Raw genomic sequence first — 23178 nt, forward strand, 5'->3', positions numbered from 1 at the left:
AAATGAGAAAGTCTTACAGGGGCCCTGCAAGGCTTCATGTGAGAAAAGGAAAAACAAAACAAAAACACTCCTTCTCTGCATTTTGAGGGGCCTTGTGTGCACAATAATATAATATTCACATCTAAAGGACTTGTTTGTTGCTGTGGCACACTTAAAAGAGGTTATTTGAGGCAGAAGAGCAGCAGCGATGGCTTGAGAAGTCTCTCAGCCTTGCTGAATTTCCACTGTTAGCAGTCACACAACGCAGCCCAAGGCTTATCCAGGCAGGAATGACGTCCCTCATGCAGCTTTTGGAAGGAAAAGCAGCAACTCCTGCGCCCTGATCTGCAGCAGAGTGCCACAAAAACACTTCTGGCGCCTGTCCCCAGACTAAACACAGCTGGAAACGTCCTTGTGGGCAGCGCCTGTGCCCGCTCAGGCTTGTGCTGATCAAACAAAAGCCAGAGCAGACAGTGACTGTCCCTTGTGCTGGGCACTGCTGAGGCCACACCGCCAGCCCTGGGTACAGTTCTGGGTCCCTCAGTTCAGGAAGGACATTTAGGGACTGGAACAAGTCCAGGGAAGGGAATGGAGCTGGGGAAGGGTCTGGAGCACAAGTTTGATGAGGAGCAGCTGAGGGGGCTCAGCCTGGAGAAAAGGAGGCTTGGGGGGAACCGTGTGGCTCTGCACAACTCCCTGACAGGAGGGGACAGCCGGGGGGATTGGGCTTTTCTCTAGGATAACAAGTGACAGGACAATAGGACATACTCCTAAGATGTGCCAGGGGACGGTTGGTTTGGATGTTAGGAAGAATTTCTTCACAGAAGGGATGATTAGACATTGGAATGGATTGCCCAGAGGGGTGGTGGAGTCACCATGCCTGGAGGTGTTGAAGGCAGAAGACACTAAGCTGTTCCAGAGGCTCCAGAGGCCACAGGGATGGGGAAGGGTCTGGAGGGGCCTCATGAGGAGCAGCTGAGGACACGTGGTCGGTCCAGCCCGGAGCAGAGGGCAGAGCTGAGAGTAGGCAAAGCTTTCTCAGGAGAGGCAGCGCAGGGGCAGGGCCTGACCTGTTCACTCTCAGTGACAGGGGCCGAGGGAACAGCAGGAAGCTGAGTCTACAGAGGTTCAGGTTGGATATCAGGAAAAGGTTCTTCCCCCAGAGGGTGCTGGGGCACTGAACAGGGAAAGGCCACGGCCCCGAGCCTGACAGAATTCAGAGTTGGGACAACGCTCTCAGGCACAGGGTGGCATTGTTGGCGTGTCCTGTGCAGGGCCTGGACTCCATGATCCCTGATCCCTCCCGGACACCCTGAGTCTGTGAAAGACCGGGTGTGTTCAGTCACAGGCTGGACTCAGCGATCTCAGAGGTCTTTTCCAACCCAGCTGGCTCTGCGATTCCGTGAATCTGTGACCGATCCCGTTCCCCTGCCCCTGTCCCAGGCCCGCGCTCCCCGCACGGGCACCGGGCTGAGGGCACCGCCCCCGCCCCGCCCCGCCGTCGCCAGGCGCCGCCGCCAAGGGAGGAAGTGTCGTAAGGGCCGACAGGAACTGGCCGCTGGTTTTACGGCCGCGGCGGCCGCGCTTGGCGGCGGCGGAGCGGGAGCTGCCCAGACGCGGCGGTGAGTGGCGGCGGCGGGGGGACCCCGGGCCCCGAGCGCTCCGGGAACGGCCCCGCCCGCGGGGGCAGCGGGGCAGCCGCCAGAGGGGGCGGCGGGGCGGCGAGGCGCGGCCCGGGCACCGTGCGTGCCTTTGTTCGCGCTACACCCCCCCCCCCCCCCCCCCCAACCCCGCTCCCCGCCGAGCGCGGCCCGTGAGGCCGCCGCGCCTCCCCCCCATCTTCCCGTCGCCCCCGTTCGGTTTGGCGCCCTCCTCCTCCTCCCCGGTGAGTTTGTGTCGGTCTCTCCCGTAGGATATGGCCGAGGTACCGCCGGGGCCTAGCAGCGTCCTGTCCCCGCAGGGGGACACGCTCTCCCCTTTCCCCGGAGGAGGAGGAGGGGGAGCTGCTTCCTCCTCCTCCTCCTCCGCCACCTCTTATGCCGCCGCCGCCTGCACCGGCGCCCAGGACGAGGAGGCCGAAGAGGAGGAGGAAGAGGAGGGACCCGCGGGCGGACGGGAGCAGCAGCAGCAGCGAGGAGGAGGAGGCAGCGACGGCGGCAAGGGGGGCCCGCAGCACCGCCACCACCACCGCCACCACCATCACCCCCCGCACCACAACCACCAGCTCAACGGCCTCATCAGCCCCGAGCTGCGGCACCTGCGGGCCTCCCTCAAGGGCAAGATCCTCGGCTCGGAGGCAGGGGCGGCCCCCGAGGGGCTGGAGAACAAGCGAGCCAGCAAAACAATGGGCTCCGGACAGCAGCAGCCGTCGCCCCCCACCGCAGCGCCCTCGTCCCCCCACGCCAACCACCTCCCTCCCCAGGGAAGGACTGCACCCTCTCCTCCTCCTTCTCCCCCGGCTAAAGGGGACAGGAGCCAGCCTGCTGCCACAACCGCGACTGCTGCTGCTAAGACTGCAGCCCGCAATGGGCTGGCAGGAGAGACTGGCTTGGAGGAGGAAGAGCAGGAGGAGGGGGATGAAGGAGGGGAGGAGGAGGAGGAGTCCCTGCAGCTACTCTCCGGGTCCTTAGCGGCAGCCTGCAGTTTGAAAGGCTCGGGAACGGACTGTCAGCCCGAGGAGGACCTAACGATACGATACGTCCAGTATGAGTCAGAGCTGCAGATGCCCGATATCATGAGACTGATCACCAAAGATCTGTCTGAACCCTACTCCATTTACACATATAGGTATTTTATCCACAACTGGCCACAACTTTGCTTTTTGGTAAGTGCCAGAGGGAGCAGGGAGGGCAGGAGTTGGGAGTGGTGTGGGGCTGGGGAGGAGAGGATGGAAGGGGTGACGTTTGTTGAAATACTTCCAATAATCTTTTTGTGGGTAAGGCCAAGCTTTTTTGGAAATAACCTGTCCCACTGTGACCTGTGCACGTACAAGTAAAGCATGTGCCCGAAGTTCTGCATTTGTTAACACGTGTTTTAAGTGGTGGGGAGAGGGTTTGAGCACAGGGCTAGGATCCAGGAATTCAGGGCTTCTAATCTTGGTTTTGACATTGACTTTTGTGACCTTTGGTAGCTCATTTTATGATTCTGTCTCAGTTCCTGGGCTTGGATTTAAGAAAGAAAGTACTTAGTCCACTAATGCCTTGTAACTGCTTGGTAATTCTTGCACAATGGTTTTAAAACTGACTAAAGCGGGGCTGGCACATAAATGTTAAGTGATAGGCGGAGAGGCACTGTGAAAGGTTGAGGAGGCTTTTTTGATCTGTGAGCTTACTTTGACAAAGGCAAGTCCAACTGTGTTGCTTTTACAGGTGTGAGTGGGCTCGCAGCATGCAGGAATTCTCACGTTGGCTCCCAGCGCTAACAACCTATTTAATGTTGCATTCTTCCTGCTGCACTACTGAAAGGCTGGTTTAGCTGCCCCCTGCCTTCCTAAATGTTTAGCACTTTTTGTGTCTCAGCTGCACGCTTTTAGGATGATAATTCATCCACAGGTAAATGAAACTGAGTAGAAGTTGGCCTGAGGAGTGTGCGTGCATAGCAAGAGCTTAGCTGTGCTTGATTTACTCATAGGAACACTTACAGCTGCAAAACACAACGTCTAGGGGAGTTGGAGGCACTTCCTTGCTAAAGAAAATGATGAAATTGTCTCTCTTGATGTTTTAATTAAGGCTGGACACACCTCTGAAAGGTGTGATTTAGCCAGAGCCAAGACACCCTTCAGTTCAGGGATATCTCTGAAATTTTGGTAGAATGTGAGTATAAGAGGTGAGGCTGGTGGAGTCCATCTGGCCTTAAACTTCCTGAATGTTTCTGGTTTAGGATCTGGTATAATTTATACCAGGGTTGATACGGTTTATAGGAGGATTTTCAGAACGGTGCTTCTTAAAACCCTGCAGAGGGAATACAGTAGGATTACTGGAAGTTGAGCATAGCGAAAAGCTGACCTAGAACAAAACAGAATATGAAATATGGGAGAGCCTTGTTGGATGCAGAGTCATGTTTGCCATTACAAGGATGCTGATCAGAGCACAGTGATGTTCTTCAAACGCTGAGCTCTGCCTGTGACTGATTTACCTCATAGTGAGAGTAAAATGCTCAAGAACTATGAAAGTCCATACTTTGAGCATCAGGTGTATCCCTGGTAGAGCCAAGGAAATGTTGGATACTCTTAGATCACAGTGCATTTGTTTAGACTTCCAGTCATTATGGGGGTTTTTTTGGTCAGGGAATAACTGAAGAATTTTGTTGTGAGAACAGTGACAAGTTGTTTGACAGGGAGCTAAAACAGATGATTTCTAATAAGCTCATTTAAAGAGTAAGATATCACTCAAAGAAGAGAAAGCTTATTTTGTGGTGACAGCTTCATTTTTTGATAGCCCTAAAGAATCAACAAAACTTTTCTTGATCTCAATGTATTTGCCTTTTTTTTTTTTTTGAAAGGTGAAACAATATAAAGTACATAAAAGTGTAGAGAACAATATATGGCTGTGAATATCTAAAGCCAGCAAATTGTGATCTGCTTAATAATTTGAAGGTCTTGCAGCATCCTGAGTCAAATTCATGTGTGGGGGCGATTGCGGTTTTTGTGAATATTTTTGGGGTTTGTTTCTTAGAGGTTGTCTTGAAAAGTTTCTGTTCTATAAAATATAAAATGTTCCTGCAGTTAATGGATTCCTGAACTACTTCTCTCTAATAAATCGCTATAAAATATTTATCTTCAGTCAGGGACTGCATATTTCAATTAGCAAGAAGTGTCAGGATGGTGAACATGAAGCTCAGTGCCTGATCTCACTGAATCATTTGATTTAATGCTTTGTGGCCCCACACCCCTCTGGTTTCAGGTTTTGGCTGGGGTTTGATTGTTTTGGGAAGAGGGGTTAGCCTGTGATTTAACTGTATTTGGAAAAAGATCTGTAAGGGTTCAATCAGGTCCTTTACTGAACTTCACCACCACCATTTGAAATTCTTCCAGGGCACATTCACCTGTCTTCCCAGTGCTGTCATGGCCCCTTTCTTTTTCTCTCCCTGTGAGGGGAAAGAACTGACGCTGCTGAAAATTAAGATGGGATGTGTGTTTTCCCTAAATAATCACCTCTTTCTAATGGCTTATTCAGTGAACCATCTGAGACATCATTTCCCTATTCTGACAATGCAAAGCTGATTTCTGGGGGCATTATTAACTTTATTGCATGGATTTGAAACTTGCTCAGTTTTGGCTTGGCCTTCCCAAGTTGCCCAGTTGCTGCTGCTTGTTTTTCCTTTCTCTTCAACTCCTCCTTCCTGCCTTGTGCTGTCCCCTGTGTTTCTGTGATTTTGGGAGCCAAGGTACCCCTCTGACCAGCATATGCTTGTAAATGTGTGTATTTAGATGTTTTAGGATGATGCTCTCTTGGTTTAGAGCTCCAGATACATTCCTGTAGGGTGTCACAGGCACCGGAGCAAGGGAAGAGGTGGGAGGGCACAGCAGAGGATCAACCCTGACTGGTCAGTAGTGACCAGAGTATTTCAGGCTCAGGCCACTTCCTAGCTGCGCACTCAAAGAAGTTAATATTCCACTTTCAAAGGACCTGGAGATACTGGAAATCCTAAAACCCTGTTAAATTCAGTATCAAAGTTATCCACATAACTGTTACCCTGACTTTAGGGGTAGCAAGTTGGGAATACTGCTTGGTGCTGAGGTCTCACACTGCAGCAGTGTCTGGGCTGTGGCAAGGTAATAACATTTTCCTCCATAAACTTCCAGTGGAAGGTGTCCCTGTCCATGGCAGGGGGTTGGACCTAGATGATCTTTAAGGTCTTTTCCAACCCAAACCATTCTGGGATTGTGTAAAACTCCAGCTGTCTGATAAACGCACATTTTGCCTGTCTTCAGATGTATTAGATGTGGGTGCCCAGTAAATGCCTGGTTTTTTTACTTGCTCTCAGAAATTGTCAGCTCAGTTTCTCCTCAAATGATAACCACTCCTCTGCCAAAAAAATGACAGGGGCAAGGGGCATCTTCTGTTTCATGTGGAGTGTTTTTAAGCAATGTTACATCTTTGTCCCCAGATGGATTGTAAATGCGTTTTCGGCGTTGTAGCTTTCTTTTAAAGTGGTTTTGTAGCTTCTAGTCTTAGCGGTGCTAAAGTTCTGAAGCTTGCATTTCAGACTGATAAATTAAATATTTCAGAAAATGGTTTTCAAAATCCTTTAGCGTGGGAGAGGTGAGCTTAGGAAACCTTGCTCTGTGCCAGAGTTTGGATAAGACAGAACATAATAAAAGCAGAGTTCTGGCTGAGTGTTGTAACTTCTCCTGTAATTCACTGTACCACTCAGCTGCCTTTTAAGAAAATTCTAGAAAATCTATGCTTTTATTGGGTTGTTAACTTTGCCACTAGGTATAGCAGCATTTATAATTTAAACTTTCACAAATTTAAAAATAACCTATTAATTCCGTGTAAGTGGTTTTAAATGTGTTGTAAATCCTAAATGACTGCAGTTAAGTCTTGTTTTATACTAATGCTTTGCATATTTTTTTTTAATTGGATTTGATTCAAGAGTCTTGGTGTGTTGAAATTAAGACTTGTAAGACATCATCCCTGTTCTTCAGCTGTGGAAAACCTGGGGCTTAAAGGAAGAGCCAGAAAAGTTAAGAGGTTGTCTGAGAAGTCTTCCTGGCCTCATGCCAGACGTAGGAAGAAGTTTTGCAGGAGAATTTGCCAACTTTGTGTTCCAGTTTGTTTTCAGGAGTGATCACGCTTTGAGACACTGTCGATGGCTCTGTGAAAACTGAAGTCCCTGCAGCACCTGAGCAGGTGACAACAGCCAGGGCAGTTACTGCAGAGGGTGTTCCTCACACGGGAGGGAATTGCTGGTGTCCAGGTTCATGGAGTGGAAGCAGAGGGATGTGGTGATTTGCCAGGTACCGGGAAGAGCCATGGCTGAAGTGCCAGCGGTGAGGTTAAAGCCATTACCCTGGATGTATCCTCCAAATGTGAGCCAGTTCATTCCGAGCTGTGCCTGCCCATCCTTTGGGATGGACTTTGGTGCAGGTGTGGAAGGAAAATGCAGGTTCTGCTGTATTTGAGTTGCAGAATATTTCCCTTTTGGGGCTGGTTGGCTGTTTTAATCTCCTTTAAGCAAAATTCCCAGGATCTGGATATTAAATGCATACTCAGACTGGCTGACAAACATAATGTCATCTTTGATAATGAAATTAATACAAATTGATTAATTCAGTGGAAAGTAATGTTCTTGCTGATATACAGACATTTCTTTAGTAGCTCTTCCAGTATATTAAAATCTGGTTTGTTTTAAGCATTTAAACTTATTCATAGGAACAAAGATGATGCAAATATTGGATTTGGATTCATGTATGTTAATCCTGCTACTAATAACCTAGTATTGGAGTAACTCCTACAGTTCTCTATGGAGTTTATAATATAATAGTGACTTAGGCTGAATTCTGTTTGTAGAAAATTGCATGTTTAGAAGTACTCTCAAATACCTGAAAGGAAAATTTGGCCCATGATTGTCTTTTCCTAAGTGATGTGTGGGAGCTACTTCGACTCCCTCCTCACGACTCTCCCTATTTCTGTCTGGTCTGGTTTTTTTTGTTTTTTTTTTTTTTTTTATTTACACAGTTTAACCTTCTCCAGGAAATTAAATTGCCGAGTTTCACATCATGGTTTAGGTTCATTTCCAGCTTTAGATAAGGTTGGAAAGAAGGAGAAAGGAGAGGAAATGCAACAAAAACCCCTTTAAATGAGGTGGAAATGCAGCACTCCTTTTGTGAGTGGAACAGCTGTAGATTAACTGCCAGACTTAACCTGCCTAAAGACAGAGAGAAATAGATTTCAGTGTTTGGAGAACTGGTAACAGAGTCATTCTTTATTCAGCTCTCTGGCAGCAGTGGTAAAACCAGTGGGTATTTGCTTCTTTGATCACCGAAACAAAATTCTTTGCTGTTCATTTAGCATTTTAAATATGTGAGTCATGAATATAACTTTTCTGAAAAGTGCCCTGAACAGGAGAGAGCTCAGGTACGAAGTGTCTGGATTGTCGCCGCTCCTGAAGCGTGTTAAAAAAAAAAGAATACATGTATCTTAAAAATTCTCCACATAACTGTTAGGATCAACAGTTTGCACGTGTTCACTCCAGGGCAAAGCACAGCTATAACATGTTAGTTTGTGGTGTGCCTCTTCTTTTTTTTTTTTTTTTTCTTAGTGAGGTATAAGATTACATCTAGGTACTCTGCATAATTATAGCAATGTTCTGAGCAGTCTGTCTGATGATACTCTTTATTTAACTCCCCGCTTTTCTCAGGTCTGAGCCGAGATACAGAACTTGCCTTGAGCTGAAACTTTGCATCATCCACCGTTTCAGCTCCTCTTTTCTGTGGAATAAACTGTTTTGGAGCAAATGAAAGACTGCTTAGAGGCTCTGTGTTTCAGTCCAGTTAGATCATGCTACGGTTTTTGTTTGTTGTTTTAAAAACCACTCGTTAAGATTGTTCAGGGTTGTTCTTGGATACTGCTGAAATGTGTTTTCCTGCCAAATAAAAACTTAGCAATAGTTATATTTGCTTCAGCTACATTAGAAATGGAGTTAGGATCGTGATGTATCATAGGGCTTTGGAGCTGCAGCTTGTACTTTTTTTGGCTGCTTCATTTCACCTTTGCTGCAGCTCCTAGTTGACAGCTGACTTGGTTAATAACCCACCATCCAGGTGGAGATGCTCAAAGACTATTCTTTTAGGGCTGAAGAGGCTGTGCCTGCAGTATGACCTGCAGGAAGGAATCTTCTGTCCATGGAGCTTTAGCCTACAAGCTGTGCACAACAATTCAGGTGGCTGAGTTTGTAGCACAGACTTGGGACAACTGAGCTCTGGGTTCACAGGTGGCTGCTCTGAGGCCTGGCAGCACTGGCTCTAGCAAGTTCTTTTCATTTGACATGTCTTAGAGTCGTAAATTTGGATTATCCGGCAGCTCTTGTACCAGCACGTGCTTGTGCCAATCATGTGCTGTAGTCCTGGTTTAGCTGCTGCACTTGAGCTCAGGGCTGGTCCTCCCTGCAGGGTCTGTCAAAGGCTGTGGATCCGCTCACACACCCATATGTAAAATTATGAGTTTCTTTTTATCTCTGCCCATCTTTCCTGAGTGCACAGGAATTTGTTTTCCCCTTGGATGCTGTCCCACTCTGCAGCATTACTCAGTTTTACTGCTGCAGGTTGTAATGTCATTAATCCCTTATGCTGTCTAATCCTTCAGTTAACATCACTTAGTTTTCCTTTCTCTCACAGTAGAATTTTGGTGAACACGATGGGTGTGCCAGTGGTTTGATGAGCATTTGGGGAGGAATTGGGTCCTTTCCTTTTTGGGGTTTTTCTTGTTAAAATTTCAGAATGCCTACATCTCCTTGACCACGGTTACTGTGACAATGCCACTGGGATTAACTGCAAGTGCATAGCTCTTAACAAATGAAATCTCCCAATAGTTGAAATGTGTGAAATTAACTGTGCTTTTTTTGTTTGTTCTCTGGGTGTCAAATGACTGAAATCGACAGTGTCTAAAGATTAAATGCAGCTACACTTTTCTCTGATCCTTTGTGACCTTGACATTAAAACCAGAAAAAAATTAAGCGTGTTATCTACCACAGCCCTTGTACAGGAAAATTCAGATCACTATTAAACAGGAATGGACTTTTTTCCTCTGCAGGAGCCCATATGAAAGGGTAATTTATGCCTTAACCTGGTATTTTATTTATTTTTCCTTTTTAGTCACATGTGTTCTTGCCTGTAGACTTTGTGAAATGATGATGTGGTTCTCTCCAGGAGTAATTCATTGGTTGGTAATTGGAACTTTATTGGAATGTAATAAAGCAATTAAGTCTTTTAATCAGTAATACTTCGGGAGATGTTTTTAAAATTTACGTTGTCACCTTTTTGTCGCTTTATACGAACAAATTTTGTGTGGCTCTTTCACTTGAAAAATGAACTGGTTTACTGCTTTTGGTAGCACTGTGGATCCCAAACTGAGAATTCCATCCATGTATGTTTGTCTTTAAGGCCATGGTAGGTGAGGAGTGTGTAGGTGCCATCGTCTGCAAGCTGGATATGCACAAAAAGATGTTCCGCAGAGGTTATATAGCCATGTTAGCAGTGGATTCCAAATACAGAAGAAAAGGAATTGGTAAGAATAGCCTTTTTTGTTCTTTCTTCCTTGAATCCTCTAGCTGGGATAACTGTAGCTGTCATAAAGATTTAAGCTGAACTGAACTTCAGGATGTGGTGCTTTGTGTGTCATCCCCGCCTCCCTCAAACACACGAGCTCCCCAGTGGCTTTTCTGATTTTGTTAAAATAACCTGAAATGCCCTGTGAGGTTCACGCCTGGGATCTGATAAGGCTAGAAAGGAAGGCATGCAGCAGCCCCTAACCTCTGCCTCTACCACTGCCAAATAACAACAGTGGGAACTGCTTTGTGGTTTTGTGTGCCCTCATCACTGTATTTTCACGTTGTGTTCAGGTGCCTTTTTTACAGTGAACTTACTTCCTGACTTTCCCCTATAAATTATGCATATATTACCCATCAGGGAGAATGTATAGAGCTCATTACTGTATTAATCAGGGAAGAAAAATAGCTGTGTATTGTTAGTTGAGTGATTGAAATGGAGATCTGTTTTGTTGGGAAGTTACGTGGTAAAGAAATCACTCTTGGCAGGGAGTTTGCCCTTCCTCGTTAATCAGTTTTGCCCTGGTGAAGGGATTTTCATTCTAATACCAGTTAGCCAAGTTGGCTTAATTAAATATCTGTTCTTATGGAACTTAATTTTTCATGCTGGTTATTGTGAAATTACATTTTGTAAAGTGTTTTTAACTAAATGTAGCTGTCAGCTCCAAAGCTTAGAACTGTGCTTCACCACTCATCCACACTGAACAGCTCATGCTTCTGTGATTAAAGGCAGAATATTACTTGCAATCGAAAAATACAGTGATCCATTACAGAATGTATCATTGTGTTTGCTCTGTTCCAGAAAGCAACCTCCAAAAAACCACATTACTGTTCAAGCATGTGCATATTTTTTCTTTCCCCAGTGCAATTCAAAAGCCATTGTTGGTTTCTGTAGTGGAGCAGAGGAAGAGGATACTGAGAAATCACTGTCTCTCCTTTCCTTTTAGCTGAGTCATGAAGGAGTCTGCCATAATTTAATTGCAGGCGCTTGGATTCAGAAGTAAATAAGAACTAATGCTGTTATTATGAAGATCACTGCAAGGCTTTCCCCTCACTTTAGTCAGTTTGTTAAATTAGAACTACACACGTAGAATTTATCTTTAAAGTCTTGCTTACTTTAGCATTCTACATGTTGACTTTTTCTTGTGTTTGCCACCTTGCTGTTTCTCAGAGCGTGCTGTTAATCTGACGATCTGCTTTAAATGTAGAACAGTTTTATCATAACATTCAGAGCAAAATCTTAATTGATTAAAGTTTGGAGAATATTTTAAAACATTCTGTAGATTCCTTGGTTTTTTTGTTTTTTTTTCCATTTTCCATAGCCTTCTTATGGAAGTGAGGTTTATGCAATTTTACTGAGCAGCAGTTTTTTCCACTAATAACTTTTAAATCAACTTTCAATTTCACCCCAATTCTGCAGACAGGTAGGGCGATTACATTTGTAGAACTGTTGCGAAATAGATGACAAATAACGATTAAAAAATTAAACTCATGCTTGACTGAGGGGAAGGCATGGGCTTCAAGAATATTATTAGATGCTAGCAAACCCAAATGGGAGTGAGCCGTAAGAACAGTGGTTTCATAAGTTCTGTTACTAATAGAAGTATTTGTTTTAGTAAGAGGAAATTCCCTTGGAAGATGAATGTCCTTCAAGTACATGCTGGCAGATTTGGACTTTAAATGCAACAAAAAGGAATGAATCACATCTTGGAAGGCTATATATAACACCATGTTGAGCATAGCAGCCAGTTTCTAATATCCTTGTGTTACAAGAATCTTGCACTTGGGCTGAGTTCTCTGGATAACTTCACAGATTATTTTGGTGTTCAAACTTGAGGCTGCAGCTTGTCTGCAGCTCCTTGTTTTTCTTTCCTCCCTGCTTTCCCCAGGTGTCATGTCATGTAGGTAGCACACATTAGTCATATATAAACTGTCTTTTTTTTTTTCTTTTTCCACTTCAACTCTGACACTTACTGAAATCTGTGTTTCAGGTACAAACTTGGTTAAGAAAGCTATTTATGCTATGGTTGAAGGAGATTGTGATGAGGTAAGATTTTATAATCAAAACTTTCATAATGTAAATGGTTTGCACTCTCTTGTACGTGGATTCATTTCACAGGTTTTTCTTCTACAGGACTTTTTTTAGGTGGGAAATAAGTTGGTAAGAAGCTACTTTATAATAAAAGGGAAAACAACCTAAAAAAAAGTATGGCACAAATAGGAGATGGACTTTCTAAATTTGTCCTAAGTGCTGAAATTCAGCAGCGTACCTTGTGAAGCTGCCTCAGCCTTTGCTCAGGCCCATTTTCCTGCAAGGGCCCCAGTTTGAGGTGCAGCTGAGCTGTGGGATGAGCATGTCCTGTGTATCCCTGCCATCCCTTCAGAGTACACAGAGCCACAGAACAGCGTGTGCTGTGCTGCTGCAGAATGTGGATTTATCACAGCCACTCACCAGGCTGTTCTGACATTGCACAGAGCAGAGCTGCAGTGGCTTAGCCCGGCAACACAGGCGTGCAAGGAGAGTCACTGAATCACTGGCAAACTCCCCTGCCCTAAATGTTGTTACTCTTTTACCAGATTACAGTTCCTGCTTTTTTTTAAAAAAATATAAATATATTCATAAGACAACTCTGTTGTTATGTGCCTTGTTTAACTTGTGAGCAGCTCTCCCTGCATCCATCCATCCTCCTTAACCAGGTTATCTGTGCCTTTAACTTCTAGCTCCTTGGCACAATGCAGTTGTTCCTGATACATGAGCACTATCATTTCAGTGTGTCATAGCTAATGAGCCTTTGATCTCTCTGTTATCTCACTTCAGCTGCTCCCTCAATTGTCCCACTGCCCTGTGGGAAGTTCCTTATGCAGAGCTACAATTGGTGTCACAGGACTTCTGGCACAACGCTCCAGTTTGTTTTTCCACTCGTTGTGTTTCAGCTCTTGCAGCATCCCTGCCTGTGCTCTGGCTTCATTCATTGGGAGATTTATTCTTCCCCTCAGATCCCTTCATGCCTCTGCTTGCTGGTGTCTTCTTCCCCCTCACCTTCTAATTTATGTTGTACTTGGGCAGTACAGTGCAGTCTGTAATTCTTTCAAGTTCTTTATTTTGGCTTCTTGCTTCTACCATGGTTTCTGAAATGCTTTCCTCTAATCTCTTTTACTACTTGCCTACGCTGTGCTAATCAAGAAGAGGTTGATTGGTTTGTTTTCCCCATTGCTTTCCACTGTGGCCTTGAGTTGATTTCCCATTTCTAGACTAGTCACGATTTTTTAAAAATTGAAAAATCCGTGAGGTTCGGGGTTACAGTGTTCACACCACAGCTGCAGAAGTGAGATGCAGAGAAGGGAAGTGAATTGCCCACTGTTTTTAGAGAGTCAGGAGTAGAACTGGATGTTTCTACTCAAGCTCTGAGTTGCAGTAATTACTGTGTAATTTCTGAATGTCTGTGTGCTACTTCTCATGTAAATTCATTTCTAGATTGGACTGTCTAACAAGTGACCTCTAACCGTAACCTCTTCTGTGTCTGTCTTTTTCCTCTACCACTGTCATATTAATCCAAGATCCATTTTTGCTAGTTTTTTATCTCCATAAACATGAAATAACTGTGATAAGGGTTGCAGGTCTGCAGTGAGGCCTCATTAAGTCTTAGTCACAGATTTTCATCTGTGGTGCTGTATAAATGCTTTGGACCAGGGGCAAAGGGCATTTCTCAGATTCTGTCTCTTTATTTGAAGGCACTACAATTCAGACTCATTGAATTGTGTGCTGGGTTTGGAACTGCTGTTCGTAGAATGATGATTCCAAACTCATCCCCTGCTTTTGGGGGGCTTTTTCATCAGCTGAGTCTTGTGCTGGCACTAAATTCTGAACTGGCAGCCCTTTAGGGAGCATGGAATACAAGTAGAGCATTTTACTGATTTTACTTCACCACACCCACACTTATTTTTATTTATGTTGTTCTTTTCCACATACAGGTTACCCACAATCAAGCAGCCAATGTTTTCATAGTTCGTTTTTTCTTTTCTTTGCCACCAAGTAGGCTTCTTCCACATACCCAAAATGGTGCAAAATAAGGATGTTGGTTAGTGGTGGAGTGCTGAGTTTTCAGTCAGGCCAGAATCTGAAAAATCTTAACTAGGCACCCATGAAAAGCGCTGCCCAACTCTTGGCTCTCACCACTTTTCACATCAGTTGTCAGGAGATGACTTTCTGATCAATTGATGCTTAAAGCTCATCAAACACAAAGTAGTGCATCACAATAATTTGTCTGTGTGAGATGTATAAATAGTTTAATCATCCCTGTAGCTTTTAGGGTATTTTTCTACATCTTTTAATAAAATCAGAATCCTGATGAAAATAAAAAGATACTGCTTTTTGAGATAAGATGGAGCCCAATTAAAAACAAAACGCTATTTTCTGAAACTTGCTTGGAATAAGATTAAAAACATGAATATGCAGCTGTGGGTGTCGTGAAAAATTTCCAAAGGCTGCTTGGAAACTCTTCCCTTCAATCTAATTATGGAGTAGATTCAGTAAATAGACTTAATTTTAATAACTTGTGGCATATAATCTGATAAATGCCTCACTCCGTGTGTTGCTTTTCAAAGTATCACACATTTGGCTTTGGAGGTACCAGCATTGAGTCCTGAAAAACAAAGGATTTATACAACAGCACAGAGAAAATCTTGACAAATCTCAGCTGATAGGTGGCATTTCAAAGCCATTTCAATGTTCTGCTGTTTAAGGACATTTTTTTTCCCCCCCCTGAGGGCTGTTTTAGTGGGAATAAACCAAGGCAGGCCTATGGAGTGAGTGATTTACGGTGGTCAGCACCCTGCTTGAGAGGCAGCTTCTTCTGCTGGGTGCAAAGTCTTCCCCAGGGCTGGTTTCTCTGGGAAAGCTGTGGAGTGAGTAAGTGAGGAGGTGAATTGACTGGAATGGAATCCATGCAGGGGAGGAGCTGGCCATGGAGCTGGCCATGGCCTACATGAGAATAGAAACCAGGGAAGTGATCTGGTGTTGGGGGTGGGTGCTTGAACCAGAAATAACCTTCAGGCCTGAGGAAAGTGCTCACAGCAGCTTCCAGCTGGAGCGTCTGCATTACAAAACTTCGGGATCTCTGATTTGTGGGGTGTTTTTTACCTTTGTGACTTTCTCAAATATTTGATGTTCATGAATTCTGATATTTGGGGTAGTGAACTGTAACGGGCTGAGTTTGCAGCAGGTCACAGTGATTTAGGATAACTGTGGGCTGGTTGCATAGAGAAGATGAACTACGGAAATAAATCAAGTGAAGGTGAATGGTTTTACTTCCAACTCCAAAGTTTTGGAGGTATTTTTCTTCCAGTTTCAGAAAGAAAAGCATGTGTTAATTGCAGCAAGGTAGGTGTCTGACTGACTGCTTTTTGTACTGTTTGTGCTGGCAGGCAGTTTCCCAGAACTCTGTAGCTGAAGACCATCCTGTGTAACTGTTACATGCCTTAATTACAATTAGAAAGGAGGAGTTGTTCATAGGCAGGTTTTCCATCTGTAACAAATGACTGAGGAATCTGCAGACAATCCGTTCACTTCATATTGCTGAAATGATGTACCATGCAAGTAGTTACTAATGAAAATAAGACTGCAGTAAGTGAGGACTTCAAAAACCATTTTTTAAGCAAAAATGTAGAACATGAAAGGGAACCACAGGTTCTCATGGGACTTCCCATTGAAACTTCAGGGTGATTTAGAACTAGGGTGGCCACGCTAGTAGGTGTGTCATTTTAATTCAGCACCACTCTAGTAAAAATGAACTGTGCATTTTTATGGAATCCTGTTTGAAATCATCACACTTCTGATATTTTTGTTTCTCCTTAATCTACAAAACATACAAAGTATGAACTGTTAAATTTTTGGGTAGTACCTCTCTTTAAAAGGTAAGGCAGTTAAATGGATTAAGGACACTGGACAAGCCCTCATAACTTGAGTCTGATAATCTGTCAGACTTAAAAGTAAGAATAGCAACCTCCTCTGTGAGTGCTGAGAGGACTTTGTTCATTTGATTTGGCTCTATCCATTCTATGTCTTGGGTTTTAAACTTGAGTTCCTTCAGAGTTTGAACTGAAGAAGAAAGAAAGCCTGACCACTCCAGTTGGCTTCAGTTCAGGAATAAATTCAAAGTATGAAAATATAGCAGCAAGGTACGTTGCACTCCACTCTTAATACAGAAATCTTCTTGCTTCTAAGCCCAGTTAATATTAGAGTTGAGCTAAAATGTTAGGTTTATGAAATTTAAGGTAAAAGAGAACGTCGCAACCTTCAAGAAGTTGCAGCTTGAGCAGAAAGCGCTGTTAAATCTAGTCAGAGCTTTGCTGCCCTTGGGGGGGTGTTACTGTGTTATCAGACGATTTTAACAGGCACATGTGTGCAACAAAATCAACCCACAAGAGCAGAAATAAATGTAACAGTTGAAGTTTGGAGCTTGAGTGAAAATCTCACACAGGAAGACATGCATTCTTCACCAAAGAAAGCTAATGAAATCTGAATAAAATATGCCTATGTTTCCTTTTCGGATAACAGAAAGATGTCTTCAGTTGCAGTATGTTGAGATCAGGGAATTACTTTTCATTGTGCTGAGACTTCCTTAGAAATACCAGAGCAAATCTGTTGCATTTGCTTTCAAGATGAGCATTCTCCCAGGTAGTGGGATTCCAGCAAACCTGTATTTCAACATTGAACCACTCCCTTCAGCTCAATCACCTGCAGTGCTGGAAGTGTTTTAGCATTGCCAGGTGTTGGAGCTTGCAGTTGAATAGAGTTGTTACATCACTCTGCCAGATTACTGAACCTTTGAGAGAGTGAATGCCCCTGGTAGCTGAGAGTTCAAATAAATAATCCACTGCATGGTGGATTTACACCGGTCAGATCCCTTCCTTGGCTTCAGTGTTCTGTTTAAATTGGGATTAAGGAGTTGTACAATGTGTAGAAAATAGCCCTCTCCAGCAAAGTGATGGTGCTTCCATCCTTTGTTACAGATGAATGGTTATCCATTTTAATGGATGAAGGATGTTAGGAGTACTCCATCAGCTCACAGGACTTGCTAGTAATGTTCTGGGAGATGCCAGCTGGAGAAATTCAATCTCTCACTCTTGTCACAAAACTGAGAATTGAATTAGGTTGTCTTAAGTGTGCAGCTACAACAATGCCCTACTGTAATTTAAGAACTCTGATGATTAATTTAGTTCCTTTTTGTAAAACTAGCTATTACTTTGTTTGTTGGATTGTTATCCCCAGCTTTATTGTTCTTTCAGCATCCTTACACTGAGAAACATGGGTGGAATGTAGTAGCCTGTGGTGAGACTGGTTGCCTCCAATAAGATTTGAAAATCCATTTAATTTATATATTTGACTGCAGTTTCAGGCCACTCTAACCACTGGTTGCCTTCCCCTTTCAAGCTGGCCTAGCCACTTCTCAGACTGCAGAAAACCAACCCCATGCAGAGAAAAACGGAAGATTTTCTACCTGGTGGCTTTGGAAGTAGCTCAGGAACCAGCCTTGAGAGCTGGCAGGAGAGGCCGGGAGGAGAAGGAACGGGAATGTGTGCCTGAAGGCAGGGAGGCCACAGAAGCCATGAAATAGATGGACTTTAACTGCTCTAGAAATCCAGGCTGATAGTTTGGTCCTGTATTTTCTTTCTCTGGTCTTTCTACTGTGACCATCAGCTCCTGTCTAACATGTGGTTGTTCACTGTCAGGGGCTGTATGGAGTCCTTGTTAGTTCAGCCCCTGTTCTTGTGCAACCAGGATCTCTTGTTAGTAGCAGAACCTTAGATAATTGCATTGGGCACCAGTAAGGAGACAGAACTGGTTTTTATTATGTGGAGGGGGTGCAGGGCTTGTCAGTTATGGCAGAGCTCTGTTCAGTGCATGTGGAGAAAAAAGAGAGAAACGAAAAATTCTGAAGCTTTGTGATTAATGTCTTGTTAGCACCAGTGTAGTTTTTTTGCCTGTGCTTGAGAATTCTGAGACAATTTTGAGTCTTAATTTGGGCTGCTCTTGGACTTGCGTTTGGTCTGAGTTATTTCTGACAGGTCTTTCTGGGATCTTACCAACGCAGGGGAAAAAATATGGAAAACTCTCCTTATTCTTCTGATGTGCACTGTCATTTGGGTTTAGGGTATTTGTTGGTACCCGAGTTAGATCAGGCTTGGAGCAACCTGGGATAGTGAAAAGTCCCTGCCCATGGCAGGGCGTTGGAACTGGATGATCTTGAAGGTGCCTTCCAAACCAGACCACTCTGTGATTCTTGTGTTAAGCACAAATATTCACTTCAAATGTTGGGTCTGACAGCTGGTGTCAATTCAAAAGCTTTTATCTACATCTAATTCAAAGGAATCAGGGGTCAAAGATATTAAATCATTAAGTAAATCCTCATGTGCCAAGTGCTTGTGACATGCAGAAGCTCAGTTACTCATTCAAAGTATGTTTTGGACCCTAACCTGTTTGGTAGCTTGGGTTTTGGGGGAGGATGTTGGGAGACAGAGGCTGTTTGGGATTTGTTGCTGTGTTTTTTACTTTCATTACGAGGTGTTGAACTGAAATACTGTTTACAGCCACAGACTAATACCTTGAATGTTGTTTACAATCACGGTTGTGGATGAACTGCTGGTTGATAATTTTTTAAATGGGGAAATATTGCTTAATTAAGTAAAGATAAGAAGAAATTAATTCCGTTCATTGCTCTCAAACAGACCTTTAAATAAAACCTTTGTAGCTGGTTCAGCAATCGGGTACTTGCAACTGCCGACTAACGCAACGCGCTTTTCTTCTTTCTTTATTTCTTTTCTCCCTTCAAGGTCGTATTGGAAACAGAAATCACAAATAAGTCTGCTTTGAAACTTTATGAAAACCTTGGTTTTGTGCGAGACAAGAGGCTGTTCAGATACTATTTAAATGGAGTGGATGCACTGCGTCTGAAGCTATGGCTGCGTTAGGAGACCCCATCCCAGCGAGCGAGCGACGTCCCAGCAGCGCAGAGTTGTCCTTTGCATGCAATGCAATTTGTCCCAAATTGCTTTGCAGGGTGGACTTCTAGTACTTTCCATGCAGCTCTTAAACCTGTCAGTGTCCCATTGAGTGTCGCACACATTCGTTGCACTTTGGCATGGCGCATTTGTTCCGAATTAAAGCCGATTGTCTCAGACTCCGAGTCCTTTTGGTACCAGCCAGATGTGCCAGGTGATAGCCAAGAATAATGTTCATTCATTTGCAAGTCTGCTGACTCTTTAGGACATCCACACAGTGAACGTTTTATCAGAGAAAACCTGGACGGGAACGCCGCCTTCGGTTCCCGAAAATTCAAAATAAAGCCAATGTAGATTGTAAAATTCTATAAGTATACTAACATTTCATACAAAAAAATTGCCATAGTTTTCTCGGGAAGAAGAAAAAGAAAAAAAAAAAAGGCTTCAATTTTAGGTTTTATTTTTCAATATTGAATTTTTCCATTCTTAAATATTGGTACCTCAGTGATTAGTGAATGAAAAAATGTATTGTAGGGTGGGGTGTGTGTTACAACGAGTAACCATTAAATTGCGTCTGCCAGTGCCTGTATAGATAAGTATATTTGTCTTCACCTCTAAGTTTGGAGTGCATGCTTTTATTCTTTTGCTTTCTTCAGTTGTCTTTGCAAGGAAAAAAAAAAATACCTGCTTTTATTTAAATTCTGGATTTGATAATAAATTATTTCAGATTTTTATAATTCGGTTGCTTCTCCCAAGCAAGGGTTTGGAAGGCCCTTCTTAGAGCAAGAAGTGTAAGCTATTTTGAAAACCTTAAGTAGCTGCTAGAAGAACCTGGTGGCACCAGTGAATCTCTGCTGGGTTTGGATGCACTTTTTTCATTAAAAGAGTGAGGGACTTCTTTTAAAAGAAGATAGAGAAAATTAATGTAAATTGGTATGATTTTTATTTAATCAAAATCATTGCTAGAAGCTCTGAGAAACAGCTATTTTAAGATAGTTGGAACAGTTGTTTTTTGTTTTTTTTTCAGATTCACATTGCTTTGCTTCAGTGTTCAAAAATGCTTCAATCTTTGGTTCTTGGTCTTGGAAATAAATTTCAAGGTGTATCATATTCATTTTAGCTGCTCTCATTTTCTCAACTTCCATGAGCTAAATTATTGGGGGATTTTTTTTTTTCCCCCTCTAAAATCAAAGCAGCGGGGAAGGAATTTTGTCTCTCTTTTCTTGCGTTCACTCTTGCTCTGTTTTTTCTCTATTTTATTTTTTTCCTTTCTTTATTTGGGCTTACATAGGCTTTACCAATACCCATCAATTTTTTCAGTAATGACAGTGTTGAGGCTTTCTTGTTCCGTGTGATTCTGTAGCCCAGGTCTGTGAATCGGTTGGGTTGGGTTTTTTTTGTTTGGGCTTTTTTTATTTTTTTTTTTCCTTTATTTGGAAAGACAAAAATAAAGGTATTAAGGTGACTTGTGGAAGCACCTGTGTAATCAGAGATCTCAGAATATTCGGAGTTGGAAGGGACCCACCAGGATCAAGTCCAATTCTGAGGTGAATGGTCCTTACAGGGATCAAAAGGATGAACTCCCAGTGAATCCACTCTCATGGAATTGAGCGAATTCTCCAGATTTGCCTTACTATATATATTTTTTTTTTCTTTTTAGGGTTTGGTTTGAGTCGTGGGGTTGGTTTTGGGAAGTTTTTTTGTTGTTGTTGTTTGTTTTCATTTTTGCTAATTACTGTACACTAAAAACAAAACCAACAGAACCCCTACCTCCAGTATCATTTGGAAAAGAGCCCTGTGCAGGAAAACTGGATTCGATGAGCAAAGCTGCCTTTTGCACAGACCAATCGCACATGGTGACGGACGTTTCTTGCCATGTACAAATCATGAGTTGTATTTGAAAATAAAGATTTTTAATGGATATTGGCCCTGCTGAGTTTTCTGCTTGTAGAGACGCCATCTGTGCTGTCGTGGGGGTCTGTTCCCCTCGGTAAAGAAAACTCATCTTTTAACAGGGTGCCCAAGACAAAGTGTTGGTCTGTTACTCCCAGGACGTGCTGGAGCTCAGCCTAAAGGCTGTGTGTAGCCACTGCTGCCTTGTGACATGAGAAAACTTTTTGTTGCTCTGCTCCCTCAGGGGTGCCACTTGTTCTGGATGGCTTTTCAGCAGTTTTGCTCAGTGTTAAGGAGCTTCAGTGTTGGTAGCCAATCCATTCAGGTTTCCCTCAGCTCTGGAGCTGGATCAGGGAGGTTTCAGACCTTGCATGCAGCTGTTGGCCTTGAATCACAACTTGCAAACTGGGCTGCCTTGTGTGTCTTGCTGAGGTTTCAATCTGCAAAGCCAGACAGGCAGGTTTTCTATTGGTTAATATTTAAGCCGTGGGTGTCTTCAGATTCAAAAGCCGACTTGGAAGTGAGCTGAAATCCCTCCTCACTGCCAAAATCATCCCTTTGCAAGAAACTTCAGTTCTGGTTGGGTTTTGTCAGAAGTGGTTGCTGCCATGCCTGTGTTGAGAATACTGAGCAAAATAAGTGCAGGTCTCTCTTTTTTAGTTTTTTTTAAAGAGCACATGGCCTGAAAGGTTCTGCCATGGCTGCTGTGTCTCAGAGTTCACTGCAGGAGACACTGGAGCTGCATGTGTTGGGTCCTATCAAACAGATTTGTTCTCTGTGCTGCTTGGGATTAGGAAATCAAGTGGGAAGCCTGGAATTTGCATAGGTTTTCAAAAGGAATCTAGCGAGGAAAAGTTGGTTCTTTCTCCTGTCTGTTGCTAAACACAGTTCTCTCTCCCTCGCCTTTTTGCATTGACAAATCTAACTAAGGAGTTGATTGCTTTTATATTGAAATTTGCCCAAATGTTGCTACTGGCTGACGTGTCGGTCTGGATGTTTGCATTCATTACGTTGTTTTTGAAGAAATGATCAGGTTCATCACCTCCAAGGCATCATCGGATTGGTGTTGCAGAGTATGTCACAAATTATTTTTTTTCAGGGCACTGCAAGACATTGCTACAACTCAGTGCTGTGTTGAAAAAAACTTCAGGTCTTGTATAAACATTACAACCTGTGTTGGAGTTCAGGTATCAGGTGGGCATCTATGAAAATAGCAAGTGTATCTCAAAATACTGGACTGCTGTTTTGAGTGGATTATATTCTTCTGTCCCTTTATCCTTTTTGATGAGAACAAAACCAGTGGGGTTACGAAATGTACAAGTTGTCTAAATACAATGCAGTCAAATAAATGGTTACGTTGTTTATCTATTTCCTTTTCAAGGGGAATGTTCGAATGGTTGTTTTGCTTTGTCTACAAAACACAAATAAACGCTTGCTCAAGGCCAGGCTGGATGGGGCTTGGAGCATCCTGGGCCAGTGGAAGGTGCCCCTGCCCATGGCAGGGATTGGTCCTGAAGGTGCCTTCCAACCCAAACCATTCTGGGATTCTCTGACAGAGAAAAGGTGGGAAAATTGTTAAGAGAGAAAACTGTCTGTCGTGACTTGACTGAAAAATCGCCATGCCTGTGTCGGAGCATCCTGAACACCATTTATCTGAGCAGTGTCATAGCTGAACTGAAATGGGTCTTTTTGTATGGCTGTTAAGTCAGGACTAACACAGGCACTCCGGATTTTCCTGGGAGGGAAGGTGGGGGGGTTAGTTTATTATTTTCGTTGCAAGTAAGCAAGAACTGATAACTGCTTGCAGCCCTTGCAATGCTGAGAGCTCTCTTTAAAGCATACAGAGCAGTCCTGTATGGACTTAGAAAAAAAAGTACTTTTAAAATCCTCTCAAAGTACTTTTCATGTACTTTGAGCTTTATTCCCTCTACCATTATGTGCAGGCTCCTAAAAGTCTGGAAATTTGCCAGCAATTGTGCCTGTGTGGCTGTGCGTGGTGTGCAGGTGACTGAGGGCTGTAACCAACCTGCCAGGCAC

At 43.6% G+C, this 23178-nt stretch overlaps 1 protein-coding gene across 1 annotated transcript; it reads left to right on the plus strand.

The window, feature by feature from the left end:
- The first annotated feature begins 1494 nt into the window (after nt 1–1494).
- On the plus strand, nt 1495–22490 carry NAA30 (N-alpha-acetyltransferase 30, NatC catalytic subunit). The gene is made up of 5 exons (XM_040067534.1): nt 1495–1601; nt 1892–2803; nt 10085–10208; nt 12240–12295; nt 19081–22490. Exons 2-5 carry the CDS (start codon nt 1895–1897, stop codon nt 19216–19218), a joined length of 1227 nt encoding a protein of 408 aa, XP_039923468.1. The 5' UTR covers nt 1495–1601; nt 1892–1894; the 3' UTR covers nt 19219–22490.
- Nucleotides 22491–23178: the final 688 nt, after the last annotated feature.

This window comes from Hirundo rustica, chromosome 6 (assembly GCF_015227805.2).
Source record: "Hirundo rustica isolate bHirRus1 chromosome 6, bHirRus1.pri.v3, whole genome shotgun sequence".
In the NCBI taxonomy this organism is placed as follows: domain Eukaryota; kingdom Metazoa; phylum Chordata; class Aves; order Passeriformes; family Hirundinidae; genus Hirundo; species Hirundo rustica.

Bases quoted from the DNA above. Each gene is read 5' to 3' on its own strand.
- NAA30 (XM_040067534.1), top strand. From the start codon at position 1,895: ATGGCCGAGGTACCGCCGGGGCCTAGCAGCGTCCTGTCCCCGCAGGGG. The intron at 2,804-10,084 runs GTAAGTGCCAGA...TTTGTCTTTAAG, and splicing joins GGCCACAACTTTGCTTTTTG to GCCATGGTAGGTGAGGAGTG. The intron at 10,209-12,239 runs GTAAGAATAGCC...TCTGTGTTTCAG, and splicing joins ATACAGAAGAAAAGGAATTG to GTACAAACTTGGTTAAGAAA.